This window comes from Pholcus phalangioides, unplaced genomic scaffold (assembly GCF_987345545.1).
Source record: "Pholcus phalangioides strain wild (caught in Gottingen) unplaced genomic scaffold, Ppha-v1.0 ptg000017l_1, whole genome shotgun sequence".
NCBI lineage: Eukaryota > Metazoa > Arthropoda > Arachnida > Araneae > Pholcidae > Pholcus > Pholcus phalangioides.
In genome coordinates this window covers 39,182,501-39,203,617 of record NW_028301610.1, presented here as the reverse complement: position 1 = coordinate 39,203,617, position 21,117 = coordinate 39,182,501, and the positions used below count along the sequence as shown (strand labels likewise).

At 33.0% G+C, this 21,117-nt stretch overlaps 1 protein-coding gene across 3 annotated transcripts in view; it reads left to right on the top strand.

Moving 5' to 3' along the window:
- The window catches only part of LOC149073033 (ral GTPase-activating protein subunit alpha-2), a 405,837-nt gene that overhangs the window by 188,009 nt on the left and 196,711 nt on the right, over positions 1-21,117 (top strand). For 2 of the 3 annotated variants that reach the window (XM_089246695.1, XM_089246693.1), the window contains exons 22-25: positions 2,412-2,435; positions 11,901-12,097; positions 13,275-13,373; positions 15,932-16,087. In XM_089246695.1, coding sequence (XP_089102821.1) covers positions 2,412-2,435; positions 11,901-12,097; positions 13,275-13,373; positions 15,932-16,087 — 476 coding nt within the window. The remainder of the gene's footprint in view (positions 1-2,411; positions 2,436-11,900; positions 12,098-13,274; positions 13,374-15,931; positions 16,088-21,117) is intronic. The other variant, XM_089246694.1, reaches the window with a different exon arrangement.

Below are 21,117 nucleotides of genomic sequence, written 5' to 3'. Positions count from 1 at the left end.
GCTTGTAAGCTTATAGTACAGAGACAAACGATTAAGAATTTTGTACAGCGATAATTTCAAAAGTGGAGTCCAGATGGCTACTAAAAGTATTGGCATGACCTATAAAAAAAGTCAAAGGCATTCTGAGCAAGTCACTCGAATCAGGAGGAAAATGGGTAATGGTTGAGGAGCATTTAGCTTCTACTGACTTATGGGCCATCTTACCCATCTAGTTGAAATTTTGAAACACTAATTATATATCCTTTCCAACACTTGCCTTTTTTTTTAAAAAAATCAGGTCTCTTCATATTTCCATTTCTGTGTACAAACAAGAGCCATGTTGCTCTCCTCTGCATCCCTCGACCAAATCTGTGTTATTCTGAAGATATGGTCTCCAAAAACCGTATGACATACTTTAGGCCAGGATGAACTAAGCCTTGGGAAAGCGGAAGAATGACTTGAGAATGCCAAGAGACATTTTTAAGAATATAGTCAAGCATTTTATTTGGTTTTTTTTTACCATCATGGAACAATTTTTGGAAGACTTAAGCCTTGAAAATCATGCACATCTTAAAGGTTATATTTTCGTAGAGAATTTCAAATTATATTATTGAAGCAAAGCTGCCCTAGGGGTGTGCAACAGGTGTGGTCACGCTGAGTCCTGTGTTTTGGAGAAGCCTGAGACAGTTACAATATTGATAATTTCTTTCATTAATTCTGAATTTTCATAAATTATTGAATTATTTCTTTTAGAAATTTAGCATTTTCATCAATTTTGAAATAATTTCTTTCAGAAATTCTGCATTTCACCAATTTTGGAAATGTTTTCTTTCATAAATTCTGAATTGTCATCCATTCTGGAATTCTGAATTTCCACCAATTCTGGAATTATTTCTTTCAATTATTCTCTGAATTTCCACCAATTCTGGAATTATTTCTTTCAATTATTCTCTGAATTTCCACCAATTCTGGAATTATTTCTTTCAATTATTCTCTGAATTTCCACCAATTCTGGAATTATTTCTTTCAATTATTCTCTGAATTTCCACCAATTCTGGAATTATTTCTTTCAATTATTCTCTGAATTTCCACCAATTCTGGAATTATTTCTTTCAATTATTCTCTGAATTTTCATGGTTGCTGGAATTATCTCTGTTAATTATTTTTCTTATTTTTGATTCATTGATTCTGAATTTAAGACGATCTCTTTTTTTAGACGATCTCTTTATGTAGGTCCTAATTTTATATCGTTTTGGGATTACTTCTTCCATCAATTTAAAATTTTCTTCAATTTTTGTTGTTAATTTACATTTAATTGCATCTATATTTTTTTTGTATGGATGTTTCTCAGCATTCCTGTTTTTTTTTTTAAATAATGAATGAATTTTTGGATGCTGATTTCCATCTCCTACAGAATGTATAAAATCAAGGATAAGGGGCCTAAAATGATTGATGCTTGTGGTGCCCGCTATTATTTCCACACCATGCCCTGTGTATGGTAAGGGTGGCCCTTCAATGAAGGCAAAGTGTTAGGAAGCTCAACTGAACCCCTCATCAGTTAGAATTCCCAAACTGGCGAGCCTAGTTGCATCCATAATAATTTTACCATTGAACTCTTGAGTGAAATATGGTGCGTTCAAAATAAAATAAGTGACCATAAACGCTGAAAGTCTTGCTCGATTGCTGCAATCATATTTAAGTTGGCCAACTAAATAAATTTACATCCAAGAAAATTTTAACACGTTTTGAAGACAAATATATTTTTTTAATTGTTCATTCATTTTGTCCCTATAAGGGAGAGCCTTCTTCAGAATGATGTGGTCAAACTATAAACAAGTAAAACAGTTGGAGGGAGGAGTGGTGTTTATTGTTGGCTGTATGGAAAGTTCACCTTTGTATTAGCTGGAGCTTGTATGTGATTTGATTTTGAATGCAATTCTGTAAAATGCGTTGAAAATTTCTTTAAATGAAAACCTGACAGTTTCTTTTTGGACAAAAATTAATTTAGTTTATTTTTTAATTTATTTAATTAAATTTTTTTGGTGTAAAATTAATACAAATTACCAAGAAAAACGCAATATAAATTATTTTTTTATTTATAAAATATATGGACATTTTCTTTTCTATTTTAGTTTTCTATTTGAATAATCTTCCCATTCATTTAAAAGATCACAATTTTTTTTATCATTAATAAACAATGCAGGAGAGTGTGCCATTAATGGTTTTTTTTCAGTACTGAAGTTTTTCAAGAAATGTATTTTAGTTGATTATATGTGCGAAAATCTGTTGTTTGCTTTTCTTAGAAGATATAATCATTATAGGTTTCTTTAAATCATATTTTTAAAAAGGATTTGTGGTATATGTATGTATTATGTATGTTTGATACCTATTAAGCCATTTGTAATTTAACAAAATTCCCAACTATTATGCAGGTCTTTCAGAGAAAAAGAAAAGAGGTTTGTATTATATTAATACCTTGCACTTTAGTTATTAAATTATTTTAAGTTGTTATTTTGTGAAGTCATTGCAAGTTATATGCTCCAGGCTATTTGCATATTTTGTGTTCATTTGTAAAGTGGCTACCGATGGGCAGACAATGAAACCTATATTATAATCTTACAAGGTCCTACAGGGATTGATCCCAGGGAAAATTATGATCCATGTTGTTGTTAAAAATCTTCATTATGATGTTAAAAAAATTATGAATTGAAATTCAAATTTTTCTTTCATTTTTGCCTGTGACTCTTTTCTAGGTAACTAGAATGTTTTTTTTATAATGTTTGGCTAATGACACTAGTATTATCAGCCACTAGACAAGTAGAAAAGTTGTGGTGGATTAATTTCAACTAGGGCATCTATCATATTATAGCCACGTTAACTTTTGAAACCTAACAGGACAGTGTGGCTACTTAGTTTTAGTTATATATCAATGGCCTAGTGTGAAAATCTCATATCTCAAATTTTTCTGAAAATAAGGTTTTTGTGTCTATACGTAAAGTAGACCTCATATCTCATCAACTAAACAAAGCACATCATCACTAATGAACGTAGTACCATGTATTGCTAAAATTGAAAACCTCATAGCTCATAAGGGGGGCAGGGGGGGGTGAAGGGATGCAGAGAAGAGCTACACGTGTCCTTATTGGCACACAGGGCTTGAGTTATGAAGAGAGACTTCATTTTTTGAATGTGTTTACATTGGATGAACGCAGGTGCCAAGGAGATATGATCAAAGTGTTCAAAATTTTCAATGGGATGGATAGGATGGACCATGAGCTTTTAGTACACCGCCAATCGACTGCTTTTACAAGGGGACACCAGTATCGATTGGTGAGGGACAATGCAAGGTTATAGTGTCGCAGGGAATTTTTCTCTAATAGGGTTGTTAATAAATGGAATAGCTTACCCCCGGAGATAGTCAATTGTAACACAATTGACACGTTTAAAAAGAAATACGATAAACATGTTGGGGTAAATCGAGAAGCTATCCATACTTAGAATCAGACAACCATAAGTATTCTTTATGGGCATGGTATAATATTTTATGTATATATTGTTTATAATTTTTGTTAATTGCATTTTTAATTGGCTTGCTGTATTTTTGAAATATATGACATCCATATTTTTATGGGCATCTTTTTCTCAGCCACCTCGTTGGACATTTTGCCTGTTATGGCATTGTATTTGTATTTGTATATCAGCAATTGCAGTTGTGTGCGTGTTTTTTGCTTCTCCCGTGAAATTGAGGCAAACTGACTTACAAGGTTTTCATACTAGGCCATCAATTTGTTATGCATTCAGGCCAATTTTCTTTTGTGGGCCTCATTCCGCACTGTGGCAACACATCTTTTTAGAAAGAGGAGGAGAAGTAGTAGTGTAGGATATATATATATAGAGAGAGAGAGATTTTTACCAAATTTATGCACTAACATCAAGCTATTCTGATCAAGTAGTAGACTTTTATGATTGAAGTAGAATTATAAAGAAAACCACTATATCAAAACCATATTTGAAGCTAGGATTTGACAGAGGTGGAAGGAGGTCAATAAAAAGTTACATCTATGGGTTCTAAAATAACACTAGAAACAGACTCAGTGCAAATTACGCACATGTATACATTGCAAGTTCCTTTTTAAGGGGAAACAAAACAAATGATAGGCAAAGATAAGGACCACTAGATTGACCATCAATATCAGCTACACGCTTCATATCTCACACTAGATTGACCATCAATATCAGCTACACGCTTCATATCTCACACTAGATTGACCATCAATATCAGTTACATGCTTCATATCTCACACTAGGATTGACCATCAATATCAGCTACATGCTTCATATCTCACACTAGATTGACCATCAATATCAGCTACATGCTTCATATCTCACACTAGATTGACCATCAATATCAGCTACATGCTTCATATCTCACACTAGATTGACCATCAATATCAGCTACATGCTTCATATCTCAGGCAGATATGAAACATGTAACATAAGCAGAGTATGTCCAATCCTTCAGTATTTAATGTCAATATCAGCTATATCATTTCTAATAGGTAGCTTTTAATCCAGGACTGTAACATTCTTTAAATATTGAATACAGAGAGTGACCACTAAATGATGAGTCTTAGACCAATGATACTAGAGTGGAAAGAGCAAAATCCTTTTGCATTAAAAATGTCAAAGAATCTATCACAACATGACAAAACTTTGAGAGCATTATACAAAATACAATTGAGTGAAAACCAAGGGAAGGTAATTTTTTGAGAAGAAAAGCCACATTCCTCTGTGGAGAATCGAACCACTAACCTCTCAGACATTGGCGATCTGAGGGCTAATGTCATTACGAGCTGTTGTTGACTTACGAGGCTGTCTACTCTACTGTCCTGTTCAGTTTAAAGAGCATATTGTTTCTCAGATTATAAAATGTCTGTTCTCTGTAGCTTAATGGTAGAGCACTTGTCTGGACAGTGAAAAGAGATTGGTGGTTCAATGGAGGAGATATGATCGAAGTGTTCAAAATTTTCAATGGGATGGATAGGATGGACCATGAACTTTTAGTACACCGCCAATCGACTGCTTTTACAAGGGGACACCAGTATCGATTGGTGAGGGACAATGCAAGGTTATGGTGTCGCAGGGAATTTTTCTCCAATAGGGTTGTTAATAAATGGAATAGCTTACCCCCGGAGGTAGTAAATTGTAACACAATTGACACGTTTAAAAAGAAATACGATAAACATGTTGGGGTAAATCGAGAAGCTATCCATTCTTAGAATAAGACAACCATAAGTATTCTTTATGGGCATTGTATAATATTTTATCATGTGTATATATTGTTTGTAATTTGTGTTAATTGCATTTTTAATTGGGTTGCTGTGTTTTTGAAACATATGACATCCATATTTTTATGGGCATCTTTTTATCATGACATCCATATTTTTATGGGCATCTTTTTATCAGCCACCTCGTTGGGCATTTTGCCTGTTGTGGCGTTGTATTTGTATTTCCTACAGAGGAATGTGACTTTTCTTTCCAAAATTATCTTAACTTGGTATCCAGTCAATTGTACTTCATATAATTAGTGAATAGGTTCATAGTTTCATTTGAGAGCATTGGTTAAAATTCTAGCTAGAGCCGAAAAAAAAAATTTGATACGTTGAAGATAATATATATCCGGATAGGGTGTTTTGATTGTGTTTTTTGAGCTCTCGTAGTAGTTCATTGCTTCATTGCTCGTGACAGTTCAATGACAATGTTTGAAGTATAGCTGTATAAGTATGAGAGCTTAATATTTGAGCTGTTAAATCTAAAATAATGAACTTCCCTAACTCTAAAGCGTACTTTGCTGGAAATCAATTTTTTTTTTATATATTGAGAATAAAAATAAAGAAATGGCAAGGCAATTTTGAAATGTTTTGATTATATTTACAAAAATGTTAATAATAATAAAATAACCATGGCAATCTTTTTTTATTTACTCAAAGCATTTAATACCACTGATCATGAAATACTCCTGGAAAAGATGTGTAAATCTGGAATTAGAGGAATTGCCTATAAATGGCCCAAAAGCTATCTAACTAACAGAAAACAAGCAATTAAAAATGATAATCATACTGACTCATTTAATGAAATTTGCAGCAGGGTCTGTCAAGAATCTGTACTTGGACCTGTACTATTTTTAATTTATGTGAATGATTTTTAATATTTAAAACTAAATGGCAATATCATAAGTTATGCAAATGATACAGCAATAGTTATCTCTGATCAAAACCAATCAACTCTCAAAATTAAAGCTGAATCTGATATTATAATAATTTCAAACTGCTTTTAAAATGCAATGAACTAAATTTTAACTTTAAAAAAACTTGATTTATTTTCAATTACACAACTAAAAACTGAGAACCTATTATTATCTAATGCCATACAAATGAGTGCCCACGGGAACATTGTACCTGCAAACAAATTACAGAAACCAGTAAATTTATTTACCTGGGTGTTATTTTCAACAAAAACTTCAAATGGAAATCCCAAGCAGTAGCAATAAGTAATAAATTTTAATTTATTAATATGAGATTCTGCACTGTATAGTGTCTCTCTTTAGTCTTTCTTGGATCAATATATATTGGATACTGCCAGTTATGCAATATGCTATCACACTTTAGGGTGGTGACTATGAGAATAATATTAGCATGGTCAGAAATTCTTTGCAAAAAGTAATCAATAATGTATACAAAAAAATATTAATGATCCAGAATTGCAATAATGAATATGGATTCAATAATTGGAAACTTCACCTTTATATAACAATATTATTTATTAAGAAAAACCCTGCCTGCCTCAAAATAAAACAAACAGTAAGACAAACAAGATGAACAGGAATCCAATACAAAGTGATAAAATCATGATACAGAAACAATTTTTACATATTGTGGCTAAAGAATATGAAATCTAAATCATGAAATAAAATCAGGAAAATTTAAATGATTACTAATTAATGACGTCAATCTGATCTCTTGAGCAATAAATAGAATGCAATCTGTCTTTTTTATGCTTTTTTCAAGTATCTTATATTTGACTGTCCGTATTTGTGTTTATATAATCTAATCCAGTTTAAATTTCAAATATGCATAAAAAATTTACAATCACAAATTAATGAGATCAATTTCTCAATAAGCAAACATAGTAAATATTAATTTTTATATACCCAAGTCAAGATACGAGTGCTTTTTACCTGGTTGATCTGTTGTCAAGTATTATGCATTAATGAGCCTTGGACAGATCATATGATCCCTTGGATTAATATCAAAATTTAATATGTGTTTGTTTATCTGTGTTCTGTACTTGGCTTTGTGTTAATTAAATTTCAATAAGACTGTTGTGAAATTTGTGGATAGTTTGCATGCATGATATGAGAAGATATATCATTGTATATGAAAAAAATCTATGATGAAGCAACTGCAACCATTTGTTTGAATGATGGAAATGCGAAGACCAAACATGGAAAAAAGTCATACAAAAATACTCTCTTGCGAAAAAAATGAAGCACCATGAAGAAAGTGTCTGTTTTTAGTGAAATTAAATATTCATAAAGCTCATACATAGATAATGTGTGTGTGTGTGAAATGATTAAAGCCATAGGACCCATCAATGACTAGCAATAGCACATTGAATGTTCCAATCAGTAATTGGTGAAACCCCCATGGCGATGCATGCTTGCATACATCGATATAAGGAGTGATAATGATTCCTAATCTTATCTTGCGATACATTCTGCCAGGCATTCATCAATTGTTGTTCTAGATTTGCATATTTTCGGGTGCCCGAATCTGACAGCCTACTATGTCCCATACATGTTTGATTGGCGAAAGATCCAGTGACCTTGCTGGCCAAGGAAGAGTAGCAACAGCATGGAGGCAGTTCAGAGATATGTGAGCAATATTTGGCCTGGCATTATATTGTTGGGAAATTCCCCTAGGATGTCTTACCATGAAAGGTAACGCTACCAGCTGCAGGATGTAATCAATGTGTTGTTGAACTTTCTGGTCATCCTGGAGGCGACCTACTTTCATAAGAGATAGCACCCCACACCATCATACCAGGGGTAATGGCTGTATTCCTCTGTAAAGCAAAGTCTGAAGTCTGATTAAGATCAAGTCAGTCTGATGGTCATCTGCTCCAAGTCTGAAGTGGGATTCATCACTGAACACTATGTGATACCAGTCTGCTTGCAGCCATGATGATCGGCAATGACACCACTCCAGACAACTCTGCCAATGTTGTGGGATTAAAGGCAGATGTCTTATTCTATTTATTTATTTTTCAATTTAAATTTTATTTCTGTACATGAAAATATTACAGAGCATTATAAAACTGATATGATTCTCGATACAAATGAGAGCATCAAACGAGCTCTGTGGCTGATAAGAAGGGGTGGCAAAAACACTCCAGAAAATAAAAAAAAGGTTGCTGTGAACGGAAAAACGAGAAAAGATTAATTGTCCGTGATTGTTACCTGTTTTATACAATGCTAGTTTTATAGTAGAAGTATGTGTTATGACCGAAGTTAATATTTATTGGCTTTGAAAAATTAATTATTTGCATACTTGGTATAAAAAAATTTGATCAAATTATTTTTTAGGGATGCTTCTTTTCTTTTTCAAAAGAGTATAGAAGCTATTCACTGCTGTCTTGGAAAAAAATACAAGAGAGCTATACTAAGATAAGAAAGCAATAGAAATACATTTTCATCTTAATGGCCGTCATGAGCATGATGCCTCAGCCAAGCACTGTGAAATAGTGGAAACACCACAGGTGGTGTGGAAGAAGCTGTAGCACATTGGATAGTGGACAATGATGTCATTGGGGAAGTTCGGGCCTGTTGCACAGTCATCCGTTCTTGCCTCACATTTGTGCACCTTGGCCTTCCAGAGCTTTAATTCCGCTGATGAGTTCCTCGCAGCAACCATTGCTAAGTCATTTCCATACAGTGCAGGTGGCTGCCTATTGCTCAGTATGACCAGCAAGCTTTATGCATCCCAACTATGTGACCATGTTCGAAGTTGTCCAATTGGCTGTAAGGTCTTTGGAGAACGCCTTAACGACATTATTGGTCGAGTCGCCAGAGAAGTGGAATGCAGACAATGAGAAAAAATAAACTGTCTGCGATTGTTACCTTTTTTATAAATTGCTAGTTTTGCAGTAGAAACACACACTATGACCGAAGTTAACATTTATTGGCCTCGAAAATTTAATCATTTGCATTTTTGGTATAAAAAAATTTGCATGCAAAATTTCAAGATCAGATTTTTTGGGGTGCTTTGTTTTTTTGCAAAAGAGTGTATTAAAGCTATTCCCTGCTGTCCTAGAAGAAAAAATGCAAGAGAGCTATACTTAAATAAGAAAGCAATAGAGATACATTTTTTAACCAATTATATTTTGTTGTTAAAATTGTTATCAGCAAAAATCCAGATGAATTAAAAGAAATAATACAGTAACTGTCAGACCAGACATGACCCAGTCTCTGTCCGTTCCGGGATGTAAGCCTTTTACCCATGGACATAATACAGTAACTGGCAATACCTAGATTTCGAGGTTTGAAGATAAACATTAAGACAAATTTGTGTTTGAAATTTTGCCTTGAGAAAGATAATTTTGTTCAACAATGTAGAAATGAAAGAAGTACAAAATTATTTACCTGACTCAATAAATAAATAAATACTAACTAATAAATAATAGATTGTAAAGAGTATTGTGCCACTGCACCTGAAAAGAAAACTATTGAATTAGTGTGTTCTACTAGTACTAACTCAGTACGCTGAAACATAGATCGTTTTACAAGCGAATGTACAAAAATTGCTGGCATCACAAATTAGCATGGAAATATGTATTTATGGCGTAACAAGAAGGGACAGAAAATGAATTAATTATGAATGGAGAAGCCAAACCAAGATACATAATATTGTAAGCATACATGACAAGCTTGGAACCAAGCCTCTCTGTAGTGGCTATGTTCATCATTGGGGTGGGGAAAGGGGTCCCTGAAAAAGAGAAAAAAAAAATTCATAATTTTTTCCCCTCATGGCTTTTTTTAATATTCAAATCAGTTTTCTCCAACTTTAGACAAATTTTGAATCTCGCATTCTATGTCAAACTAACAGTAATACCTGGCACTTCCTTGGTGTTTTTCATATACTGGGAGCACTAAAATTTTTTTAACCACGAGTTTTTCTCAACTCATAGTGAGTGAAGTGTAAATGATTAGATTCCCAACTAAATGTATATACAGTGGAATTTCAGTTAACAAGCTTAATTCGTTCCACCAACGTGCTCATTATCTGAATAGCTCGTTATTCGAATCAAACTTCTCCAAATGAAATAATAGAAACTCAGATAATTCGTTCCACTATTATTCATTCACATAAAAATTACTAATAAAAACGGCATTCAATCAATAATAATATATAATACAGTAAGATATACATAACATAAATAACGCCATAAACAAACATACAATAGGATAATGTTTACAAACATTTTATTGACTATTAACTTACTCTAAATGACGAGAGAGAAGAGGACTATTATTTAGAACAGACTTTAGAGATAGACAGAGTTATAGACTCCTTGTTGTTTGCAAACCTTTTTTTTTTGCATGACTTTCCAAAAGAGCCTTATCCAATATGACACTTGCTTTTACCTCTTTTTTAGGATTTCTAGGAAATGGGAAATATATGTATGTATTACAGTGTTAGTTGGACAGATTCATTGATCGCACACTGCTACAACTTTATTTGAGTGGTTTTTCCTACTGAGTTTTGCACAGATAAACACATTCTACACATCTCTCTAATCTCATTTTATGTGAGAGGGACATCTCCTTAATTCTTTCTTCTTCAGATACTGTCTATAAACTCTTGCTGGTGCATGAAAAAGAGATCTGTCACTTCATCTATCATCAACTCTTAGACATTTTTCACCACTAGTTCTTGAATGCCATTGTCATGCACCCCCAAGTCCATGGTCTTCTCCAATCACCAATCTCTTTGACAAGTAGTGGCTTCTGTTCATGAGCTAGCCCCCTCAAAGTCACATTCAGTAATGCAATCAACCCACAGTTTTCTCGAAGTAGAATTTAAAAAACCTCCAAGCGCATATACGCATGGTTGCAATGCTACATCTAGTTTTGTATCATAAATATTCACACTCACATGTGTGTTAATTTTCCGACTGAGGCACGCTTACCGGAGACTTTAGGGGAGAATATTAACCACAATTCTATAATGTGTATGGGCAAAAGCAAAAAATCGTCAGCTCAGTTGTGATAACGTTAAAATAAATAAACAAAGCTCAAATTTTTGCTCGTAATGTGAATCATTGCTCGTTAACCGAGACAAAATTTGTTCAAAATTCTTTCTCGTTATGTGAATGGCGTTGTCATTAACCAAAGTTCCACTGTATATATATATATAAAATAATCAGACAAGAAAATTGAAAAATTTAGAGTTATCTACATTCAGCCAGACGATCGAAAATGGTTGTTTTTGCTATCTCATCTGACTTTTTGCATAAGCTTCCTTCCAAATTATTATTTGATTTTTATATCTTCTGCTTCACTTCATTGTAAACATTCTAGTTTTGAAGTCATCTTTTTAATTTTAGTTAACTTTTTTACTTTTTTTTCCCCCCATCTGACACTTTTTTGTCATGTTCTCAAAGTGCAAATTCTTTAAATTTCCTATTTTAAATATTTTATATCCCTCTCGGTTGATTTTTTTCTGTTTAATAATTTTTTTGAGCATTGTATATATTTCAGTTTATTATATATATTTCAGTTTATTATATATATTTCAGTTTATTATATATATTTCAGTTTATTATATATATTTCTGTTTATTATATATATTTCTGTTTATTAGATATCAATAGTACTGATCATGGTGAAGCTAGAAGTGTTATGTCTGGGGGAACAACTCGAGGCTGGCTGTCAGATGTAGCTATAGTTCTATGGAAACGCATGCTTGGTGCTTTAGGAAACATCAATTTTATTAAAGAACCAGTAATTCATGCTCAGATCTTAAAATATTTGGTAGATTTATCAGATCTTCTCATCAAGGTAAAAACTTTTCAATTTTTTTTCACTCTGAACATGTGTGTTTTTTGTCTAGTGTCTGTATGTATATTAAGTGATTAGAATTGCTCATTGAAGAAACAGGAATAAGAAAATATGCTTTCTTTTTTGATACAAATGTTTTCCAAAAAGTATTGGTTTTTGGAAGTTATTTGTTTTTTTATAGCCTAAAAGCATCCATTTTATGAGCTTGGTATTAATGATTGCAATTATGCTTTGTACCATTTTGCTTTCGAAAAAGCTATTTATTTTTATTTGTTAGGACAGTAGAATGTCTCCAAGGCCGGCATTACACTATACAAGTTTTAAAAATGTCCTTTTATGAAACTTAAAAAATGCAACAATAAGTAGAATATGCTTATTGGTTGTTTTTTTTCAAGTTTTGAGAAACATCTTTTATCAAACTTTTATAGTTTATTTTAATGGTCCTGGTTTTAATTCGTTTGTCAAACACTTCCCTCGAGAATTTTTTCACCCGAGAACTTCAATGTTTTTCCTTTAGAGTTTTAGAACGTTTCTAATGCTCTATTTTTTCTGTAGTTATCTCAATAGATTTCCAAACATGCTGAAAACATCAAGTGATGTAGCAGGTACAAGCTGCAAACATACATAATGCTTTACTACCTGTAGCAAAAAGTGTTTCACTATGCGTAAAAATACTAGCAATGGTACATTGAAAATGCAGGAAACAAGGATAAAAAATTCCTTTCTCTCTATCAAAAGTTTTGGCGAAAACAATAATTCTTAATCTGGAATAAAGGAAAAATATAAATTTTTTTCCAATGTGACCTTTTGAAAATCAGTTTATGGAGGGAGGGGGAAAGTATTCTATCAGCACATTTGTGGGAAGTAAGTGTTTGATCTTTCTTTTAAAAAATATTTTGGCTTGAAATATGTAAATAGAATAATAATGTTTGTACAATTGATGGGTAACCAGACAGTGTATAAAAAATGAATGCAATTGGTGTTCAATATTATAGCTGTTTCTGAAGTGCTAAGAGATAGCTCCCAAAAAATATCTTTCTGATGTTCTTTTTGAAAATTTTATTGTTGATTGAATAAAACCTCTTCTCTTTGTTTGTTAAAAAAACATGTTCTTTTTGAAGCATATATATTTTTTTTTCATCAAGAAACATTAAAGTTTTATTTTAATGTTTTTCAGATAAGAGATAATCTTAGTGTTACAGTGGACAATCAAACTAGTCCCCCACCTCCAGAATTAGTACCACCTTCGTTACTAATCACTCCATGGTTATTTGAGGTAAAACAATCATTTTTTATTTTTCAATCTTTTGCATACAAAGAAGAATATTTTTCATTTTTTATTTCAGTCACTAATTTTACTACCCTTAATTGAACTGACTCAGCCACAGGGATGACTTATATGGCTTTATCTTTTTTTTCAGACTAATTGCTATGATGGGGGAACCATATTCTGAAATCTTAAAAACTTATAGCAAAGTCACTTGTTTCTTCATCTATGATTCCATAAGTGAAGTTGTAGCCATGTCGGCTGAATTTTTTCCTTCACCAATAGTCTACCTTGGTGCTTTGATGGTATCAAATTTTTTCATTGGCAGTCCGAATGTTTTTCAAGTCAACCTGCTATCCTTATCATTTTACCACCATCTTCAATTCTCATTGTCATCAGAACTCTCTTCCATTTGTGCTTGTTACAAATATGCATTCTTATCTTGTTAATTTTCCATTTTTTTCATGGATGAATATTCTCAAATCTGATGAAAAAACTTCAGTTTTTTACAGAAGTCTGTCTCACACACACATACCAGAGAAAGAAAACCTGTGTTTCTTGCCCAAAATTTGTTGGTAAAATGGTTTCAAAAAGCAATCTACACAAAGAATTTGATTAGCATTGATTGAATTTTGGTGTTACCTTTTTTAAATTTTGTATTATTATTTTTATTTTGAGGATGTTCAAATGTTATGCGTTTTTTTTGTCTTTAATTTCTACAATGGTAAAGTTGTTTCACAAACAAAAAAATTCTGGATCACCAAGGGTCCAGAAACCTTGGTGCAATCATTAATTGCCTTTCTGGCAGTAACTTTGCTTATAAAATATTACGAATGGCTCCACTATATTTGATAATTGAACCAACATTTTTTTCTTCCCAAAATAAAAATGTATTGTCTTGTCACTGTTGAACATGGTTTCTCTTTCCTGCATCTGCCTGAGCTGAGCTTGGGTGCACATGATCTTCTATTTTGCTTCGGGTTGGTTTTGGTGGAGGTTGCTGTCACGGTCCTGGGATCGAATCCGAGGGAGGATATAGATAAGATATTTTCCATAACGAACTTGAGGCGACCACCGATAGACAGGGCCTTCATTTCCAACCCATCTCATTAATGGCAGTAAATTGCAATATAGCAATATGGCCAGAGTTGGTGTTTGGTGAAGTGGTAAAAGTTCTTAGGAGCCAAGCCCTGAAATACAGGTTTTCTAACATTTTTTTTTGTGTTACTTCATCAGCTTAACATCTTTGCTGGCTGCAATCTAATGATTCTAATTCCAGTGAATCTGAAGTGGAATGAAAAATACTGAATCTGATGTGGAAAAATTTATATCATTTAGATAATTCAGAATTAGATTTTTATTTACTGGAAGTTTTTGAAATAGAAGACTATTCTTATTCCTTACTCTACATTAGAGTAATGTGGAGCGTATCAGTGGCATTGATTGAAGTGCCAAATGCTGCTTTTTTAGCTGTATTTCAGGATCAGGTAATTCAAACATACAGGATGAAAATAAAATATATTGTTCAGTGTAAAACTATATTCTCTTCACTAGATGTGTACCTCATTTCAGCTAATATGGTGGTCGAGTGATCATAGTGATGGACTTGCATCACGAGGATCCAGGTACGAACCCCACTGTCGCCATATTGGTGGTCGGCTGAAGTTGGTTTTCGATGGTTCCCAACTTCGAGGCGTGAGTGCGAGTCTGTCTCTCTGTTGAAAAGTCTCGCCACAATGATCTAAAGATCTCGTCAAGAAGATTCAGACTGTATATATAGATATATAAGTCAATTTTGTTGATCTTTACCCCCAACTGAACTTATTAATTCCATAAAAATGGTAAAACAGTGTTGTAAATTTATTTTCTTGCAGAAACCCCATAACTGCAGAGACTGGAATTTTTTTATGCCTCTTCCCTGAACTTTAATGAATATATCATGTTTCCATTTTATGTATAGAACTGTTCTTCACATTCAGGAATTTTTTTGTAAAAAATATGTTTTTAGTCAAGTTGGAAGATTTCTCTTGATTATCTCAAAATTAGAAATTCTGCACTTATGGGGGTTTCTGAAATTAACACTTCAATTAATTTTGAAGTTTATTTATAATTCTTGTTTCACTTCCCTTCGATTCCAAGTGAACAAATTCTTTAAATGTTTGTAATTAATTTTTAGTGACTAATTTACAAATTTTAATTACCAAAATAACTATTAAAATTAGCAAACTTTAATTTTAATAATTGGTGGCCCACTTGAAAGATAATTCTGAAGCAAATGGCCTATGGAGCAATTGACTTTGACACCCTTGCTATAAAAGTTTCTGGTGAAGTAACTAAATGAGCATAGTTTAGCCTTATTTCACTCAGAAATCCTTGTGCTAACTTCAGAGTACAATAGGTCCAAAATTGGACTTATGATTATGATTTTTTCAAAATCTGGAAAGAAAAGTTGAAGAAATATTTCATATAAACTGTGTGCCTCGCCAAATGAAGTCCAATTTCCTTTTTTTTTTATGATCTGATTTTCTCAAGTGTTTTTTTCAATGTCTTCTGTAATTTATTTATAGGCAATAACTTTGCCATACCAATATAAGCAAGGAAAGCTCTTGGCTTATGAACTTTTATGCAAACTTTCTCTTTGTCACCATGATATACCATTATCTAAAGACTACTTGGTGCAGTTCTATCAAGTTTTACATTATGGATTGATTGGGAATGATCAAGTAAGTCCTATAATACAATGTACAAAATATTTAATTTTCCAAAGTAGTGAATTTTGTTATTGGTATTACATTGCCACCAAAAACAGCTGTCATTATATAGGCATTATGTTGTCCTCACAGTATGAGTACCTAGGTTAGTTATCAGTATCGCTGTATCATCTGTAAGAAAACAGTTTTATTTGTAAACTAGCTTTTATCTGGGGGTTCGCTCAGTGGATTTGGTCATCTGAAAATGCCCAGTTAAGACCATTTTAGGGGTTGAATTATAAAAAATTTATTCCAAGTTTGTCCCTACCTTATAAAACAAAACTACTGACCAAATTTCATACCTATAGCTTCAGTGTTTCTTCACCCCCTTTTGACCCCTTCAGGAGAGGAATTTTGAAAAATATTTTCTTAGTGAGTCTCTACATTATAAAATGAAAATACTGACCAAATTTCATATTTATAGATTCAGCATTTTCGACTCACCAATGATATATCCATATACCCTTTGAACCCCCCCCCCTCCCCCATGATCCCTTTAGGGGTGAAATCTCAAAAACCCTTTCTTAGTGATTCATTACATAATAAAATAAAACTACTGACCATATTTATACCTTTAGCAATTTTGGCTCAGCGATGATGAATCAATCAGTGAGGACATGCTATTTTATACACATAGATGAAGACTTTTTATGTCAGTACAAACAACATTGATGTCAGTACAATGTATTCTGCTATACACCAAATCACCATGTTTCAGGCTCAATGAATTAGCACTATAGTGTTTGAAATATCAAAAAATACATTTCAGTGAATTTGCAAAGGAGAAAAAAATATTTCAGATGTTTGAATTAACCTTTGGCTCCAAAATTACATGTGTGTGTACTTTCATTTTCAATGGTTTTTAATTATTCTTTTTTTAAGATATGATTTTGGTATGCATAAGGGTACTTAATGCCAAAGGTCTCAGTACAAATATCGACCCTAATAAATTAATTTTTCAATTTTTTTAATTTTTAAATGGAATTTTGACATGCACAAATCATTGGAATTTTTTTAATGTTTAGTTTTGGCTTAGTTTGAAGAGTGCCTGGTTCATTTTTGACGATTGATTGCCTTTGACCACAAACGCTGTCACTTTTTGTTAATTAGTTGACTTAATTATAGCTTTTAACAGTAAACATTAAAATATTAACACTTCCTCCTCACTTACTGCGAGCCTTTCAAGTTACCTCCTCAGTCCACAGGAGCCATTCTCTAACTAAACAAAAACACCAGGCTTTTTTTCTCTTCTCTGTGGAGGACTTTTCTTCCCACCCATGCCCTCTAATCCCATAATGCCTCTTCCCGATGGACAAACCTTACATTACCCCTTCCTAAGTGGGAAATATGCATTATGTATTTTACAAGACAACCTGGTTACAACACATGGATACGGATAATCAAAATTAGAATATGATTAATAACAATACTGATATCAATAAATATTTGCATAATTTGTAATAAAATGCATGCAAATATTAATGTTCATTATTTCACACTCACAGTTCACACCATTAATTCTGTTCATAAACGTGATATCACGTCTGCACTTACATCATCTGTTCCTGGAGTATGCAAAATGTGCACATCAAGGTGCTGTGATTGGCTAGTATTAGTTTTTTGAATATCGACAGTTTCTTTTGCCGTACCTGCAGTTTTGTCAAGCTTCACCTTCTCTGTATATTTGAAAGTCCTGATGCTCGTCAGTTTCAGCTGATGGTCTTGTTTTCACATAACTATTCCGATACCTTGAAACACTGTTGATCACCCAATTTGTGATCAGCTACACCAAGTGATCAGTCCTGATCCTTCTCTGCTGTCACCATTTACCGATGATTTATTCCTGCGATCACCTTCGTACGAAATAGTCAGTTTCTATTTTCTTTCATCCAGTATAGTTCTACTGACCACACTGCTGACACCAGTAAGTCAGGTATGTTTTTGATGATTGATTGCCTTTGACCACAAACACTGTCACTTTTTTATAATAGTTGATTTAATTATAACTTTTAACAGTAAACATTAAAATATTAACACTTCCTCCTCACTTACTGCAAGCCTTTCAAGTTACCTCCTGGGGAGCCTCCACGGGAGCCATTCTCTAACTAAACAAAAACATCAGGCTTTTTTCTTCTTCTTCTCCGTGGAAGCCTTTCTCCCCACCCATGCTCTCTAATCCCATAATGAAGAGGTTGTCTTCGCTTGCAATTGATTAACCCAACCGCATGTTATAGAAAGAAAGGGAAAAAAGTAGTAAGAAAAAAACACGAAAGGAAAAAGCATAATAGATAAGTATAAGAGATATACTTATCTATTATACTATACTCTTATCTGTAAATATTAAAGATAGAGAGTAAACAGTAGTATAAAGATTATATAACTCAATGTATTACAGAGACCAGGTGTACAAGTATGAAATGTGGATTTCAGACAACAGATGGTGCACCAATGCAGTTTGTGATAATAAAGATTTGACACTGAGCCATTTTGTTGTGTCATCAACAAGTATCAGACGCGCGTGAGTGATAAATTGGAAAAATGTGTGCATAGTGTTGTGTTCAATATGTTGAAATTTATACCAAACTAAGAGCATTCGCGGGCAGCATTAATTTTTTTGTTTTCATTTGAAGAAAACTGCTGCTGAATCATACCGATTACTTCAAGAAGCTTATGGTGAACATGCTCCATCGCAATATATGTGTGAACGATGGTTTTCGGCATTTCAAAAGTGGTGACTTCGATGCTGCAGACAAGGAACATGCAAAACCGCCAAAAAAAAACGAAGATGTGGAATTGCAAGCATTGTTAAACGAAGGGGATACGCAAACAAAAAAACAACTCTCAGAGCAATTGGGTGTTAGTCAACAAGCTGTTTCCAATCGAAATGCTCCATGACAATGTTCAATGTTCCATCACATACGGCAAAAGCAGTTCGCGGCACGTTGGAAGCACACAGCTGGGAAGTTCTACCCCATGCGGCTTACTCACCATACTTAGCTTCTTCCAATTACCACTTGTTTGCATTGATGGGTCACGCACTTGCTGAGCACTACTTTGGTTCATACGAAGATGTGAAAAAATGGCTCGATGAATGGTTCGCAGCAGAAGAGGAAGGTTTTTACTGGCGTGGTATTCACAAATTGCCCAAAAGATGGGAAAAATGTATAACAAGCAATGGAGCATACTTTGAATAAAGCACTTTTTATCATTTTTCCGAATTTAACATGATTTTTTTTGAAAAAAATCCGCATTTCGTACTTGTACACCTGGTAAATACGAAGTAGATTTCTCTTTTCACCCTCACCTACCTGTTCTCTTTTGCTCTTCTATATATATAGTAGAAGGGTACATCACTGTGGTGAAAAGAACTACTTTTTTTTTATAGGGTTGCAACAAAGCTTTGTGATGGTCAGAGAGGAAAGAAAACAAAGAGAGGTTGTTTGAATTTATTCCACTGGCGTTTGGATGCAATATTATGTCCTTGATCGTAAAAGTGGTTAAATTAAATTTCTCCAGGATATTAGAATTTTTGTTAAAATGATGGATAATTCCTTTCAGACCCAAGCACTGATTTTTTGGAATTTTCAAAATGTTCTTGCATTTTTGATTATCAAAAAATACATTAAATACATAAATGTCAGCCAATTTTTTTTTTCAAATTTTCAATTTTATAAATTTATTTTTATTTTTCTTTTGTGAAGAAATAATTTATTTTGTTCCAATTTTACCAGCCAAGATGATGTAGGGTATATTCATTTTCACAAACAATTTTTTCCAGAATTTTATTGCTAAATTTTATGCAATAAATCACCTTTCCCGGAGACACTTTATCCTGGAATCCATCTTAAAAAAAAAACCTTGAAAGTTTAACTTTAAGTGCTGCCCTCTGATGAAAGCCCCTAAAGTTCACTTCACATTAATTAGGGTTTCAAAATTCCCAATATTTTGGAGTCATCTAGAACGGGAAGTCAGTATTTCTTGAGAATTGGGGAAATCACTCATTTACAGTCAAACCCCATTCATATGACTCAAATTTATAATACTTTCTCATTTATGTGACATTTAGGTTAGGCCTCAATTATTCTCTATACTTTTTAACATTAAAATTTTTCATTTATGCACCACATAATTTTGCGACGTTTTCACTCCGACTCGAATCCCAAATTTTGGCAGAAGAGTTATTTTACTCAATCAATGTATGTGGGAATTTCTGGAAATGTCACTTAACATATCGTGTATAAAAAACACTACAATTAGACAAATACATTTAATACACCTTAGATTTTGGTTTATAACCCTTAACAATAAATGCCAAAATATAATATTAAAATGTTGCAATGATACAGCCAATAGATATTTAGAAATCATGTTTCAAACTCGAGTAAAATGTCTAAAATAACATTCTTCATAAAACGCCTTCAAAATTTTCATCCACAGATTACTTGATGTAAAAACGCAAGTCTAAAGTGGACGTAACTTTGGTGCTAAGTGTCATATGAACAAAACAAGGCCTGGTTTAGAATCACAAAAAATGGGGATTTAATAAAAGAATGGGAAAAACCTGATATTTTCTTCCAAAATGAGGTTTTAAATGGAGTCGGATATCGTAATCAACTTCTATTGATTTAAAAATTTTTTCCAAGGTGAGTAATTTAAAATTTCTTTGGAAGAGAATTTTCTCCAGTTTTCCTACAGTTAATAATACCTCCCCTGTAAATATTAACCAACATTATATAAGGCAAATCAGAAAGGATATGTGAATTTTCTTGGACTATCAAACTTTACAGGTGAATGAAAGGACAGAGCTTCACTTCTAATGATACTTTACCTTTCAATGTTGGGCCATTCAAAGGTAGATGTGGTAACAATTCTTTTTCCAAGTTTTGCTTCCTGATGTGTCTCAACTTTGGTTTGTTGCCCAGCAAGCATTTTTACTTCTTGTAAATTTGACTTGAACCCAGTCGCCAATCTTTGCTTCTGAAATGTTCTTTGACATTTTGTCT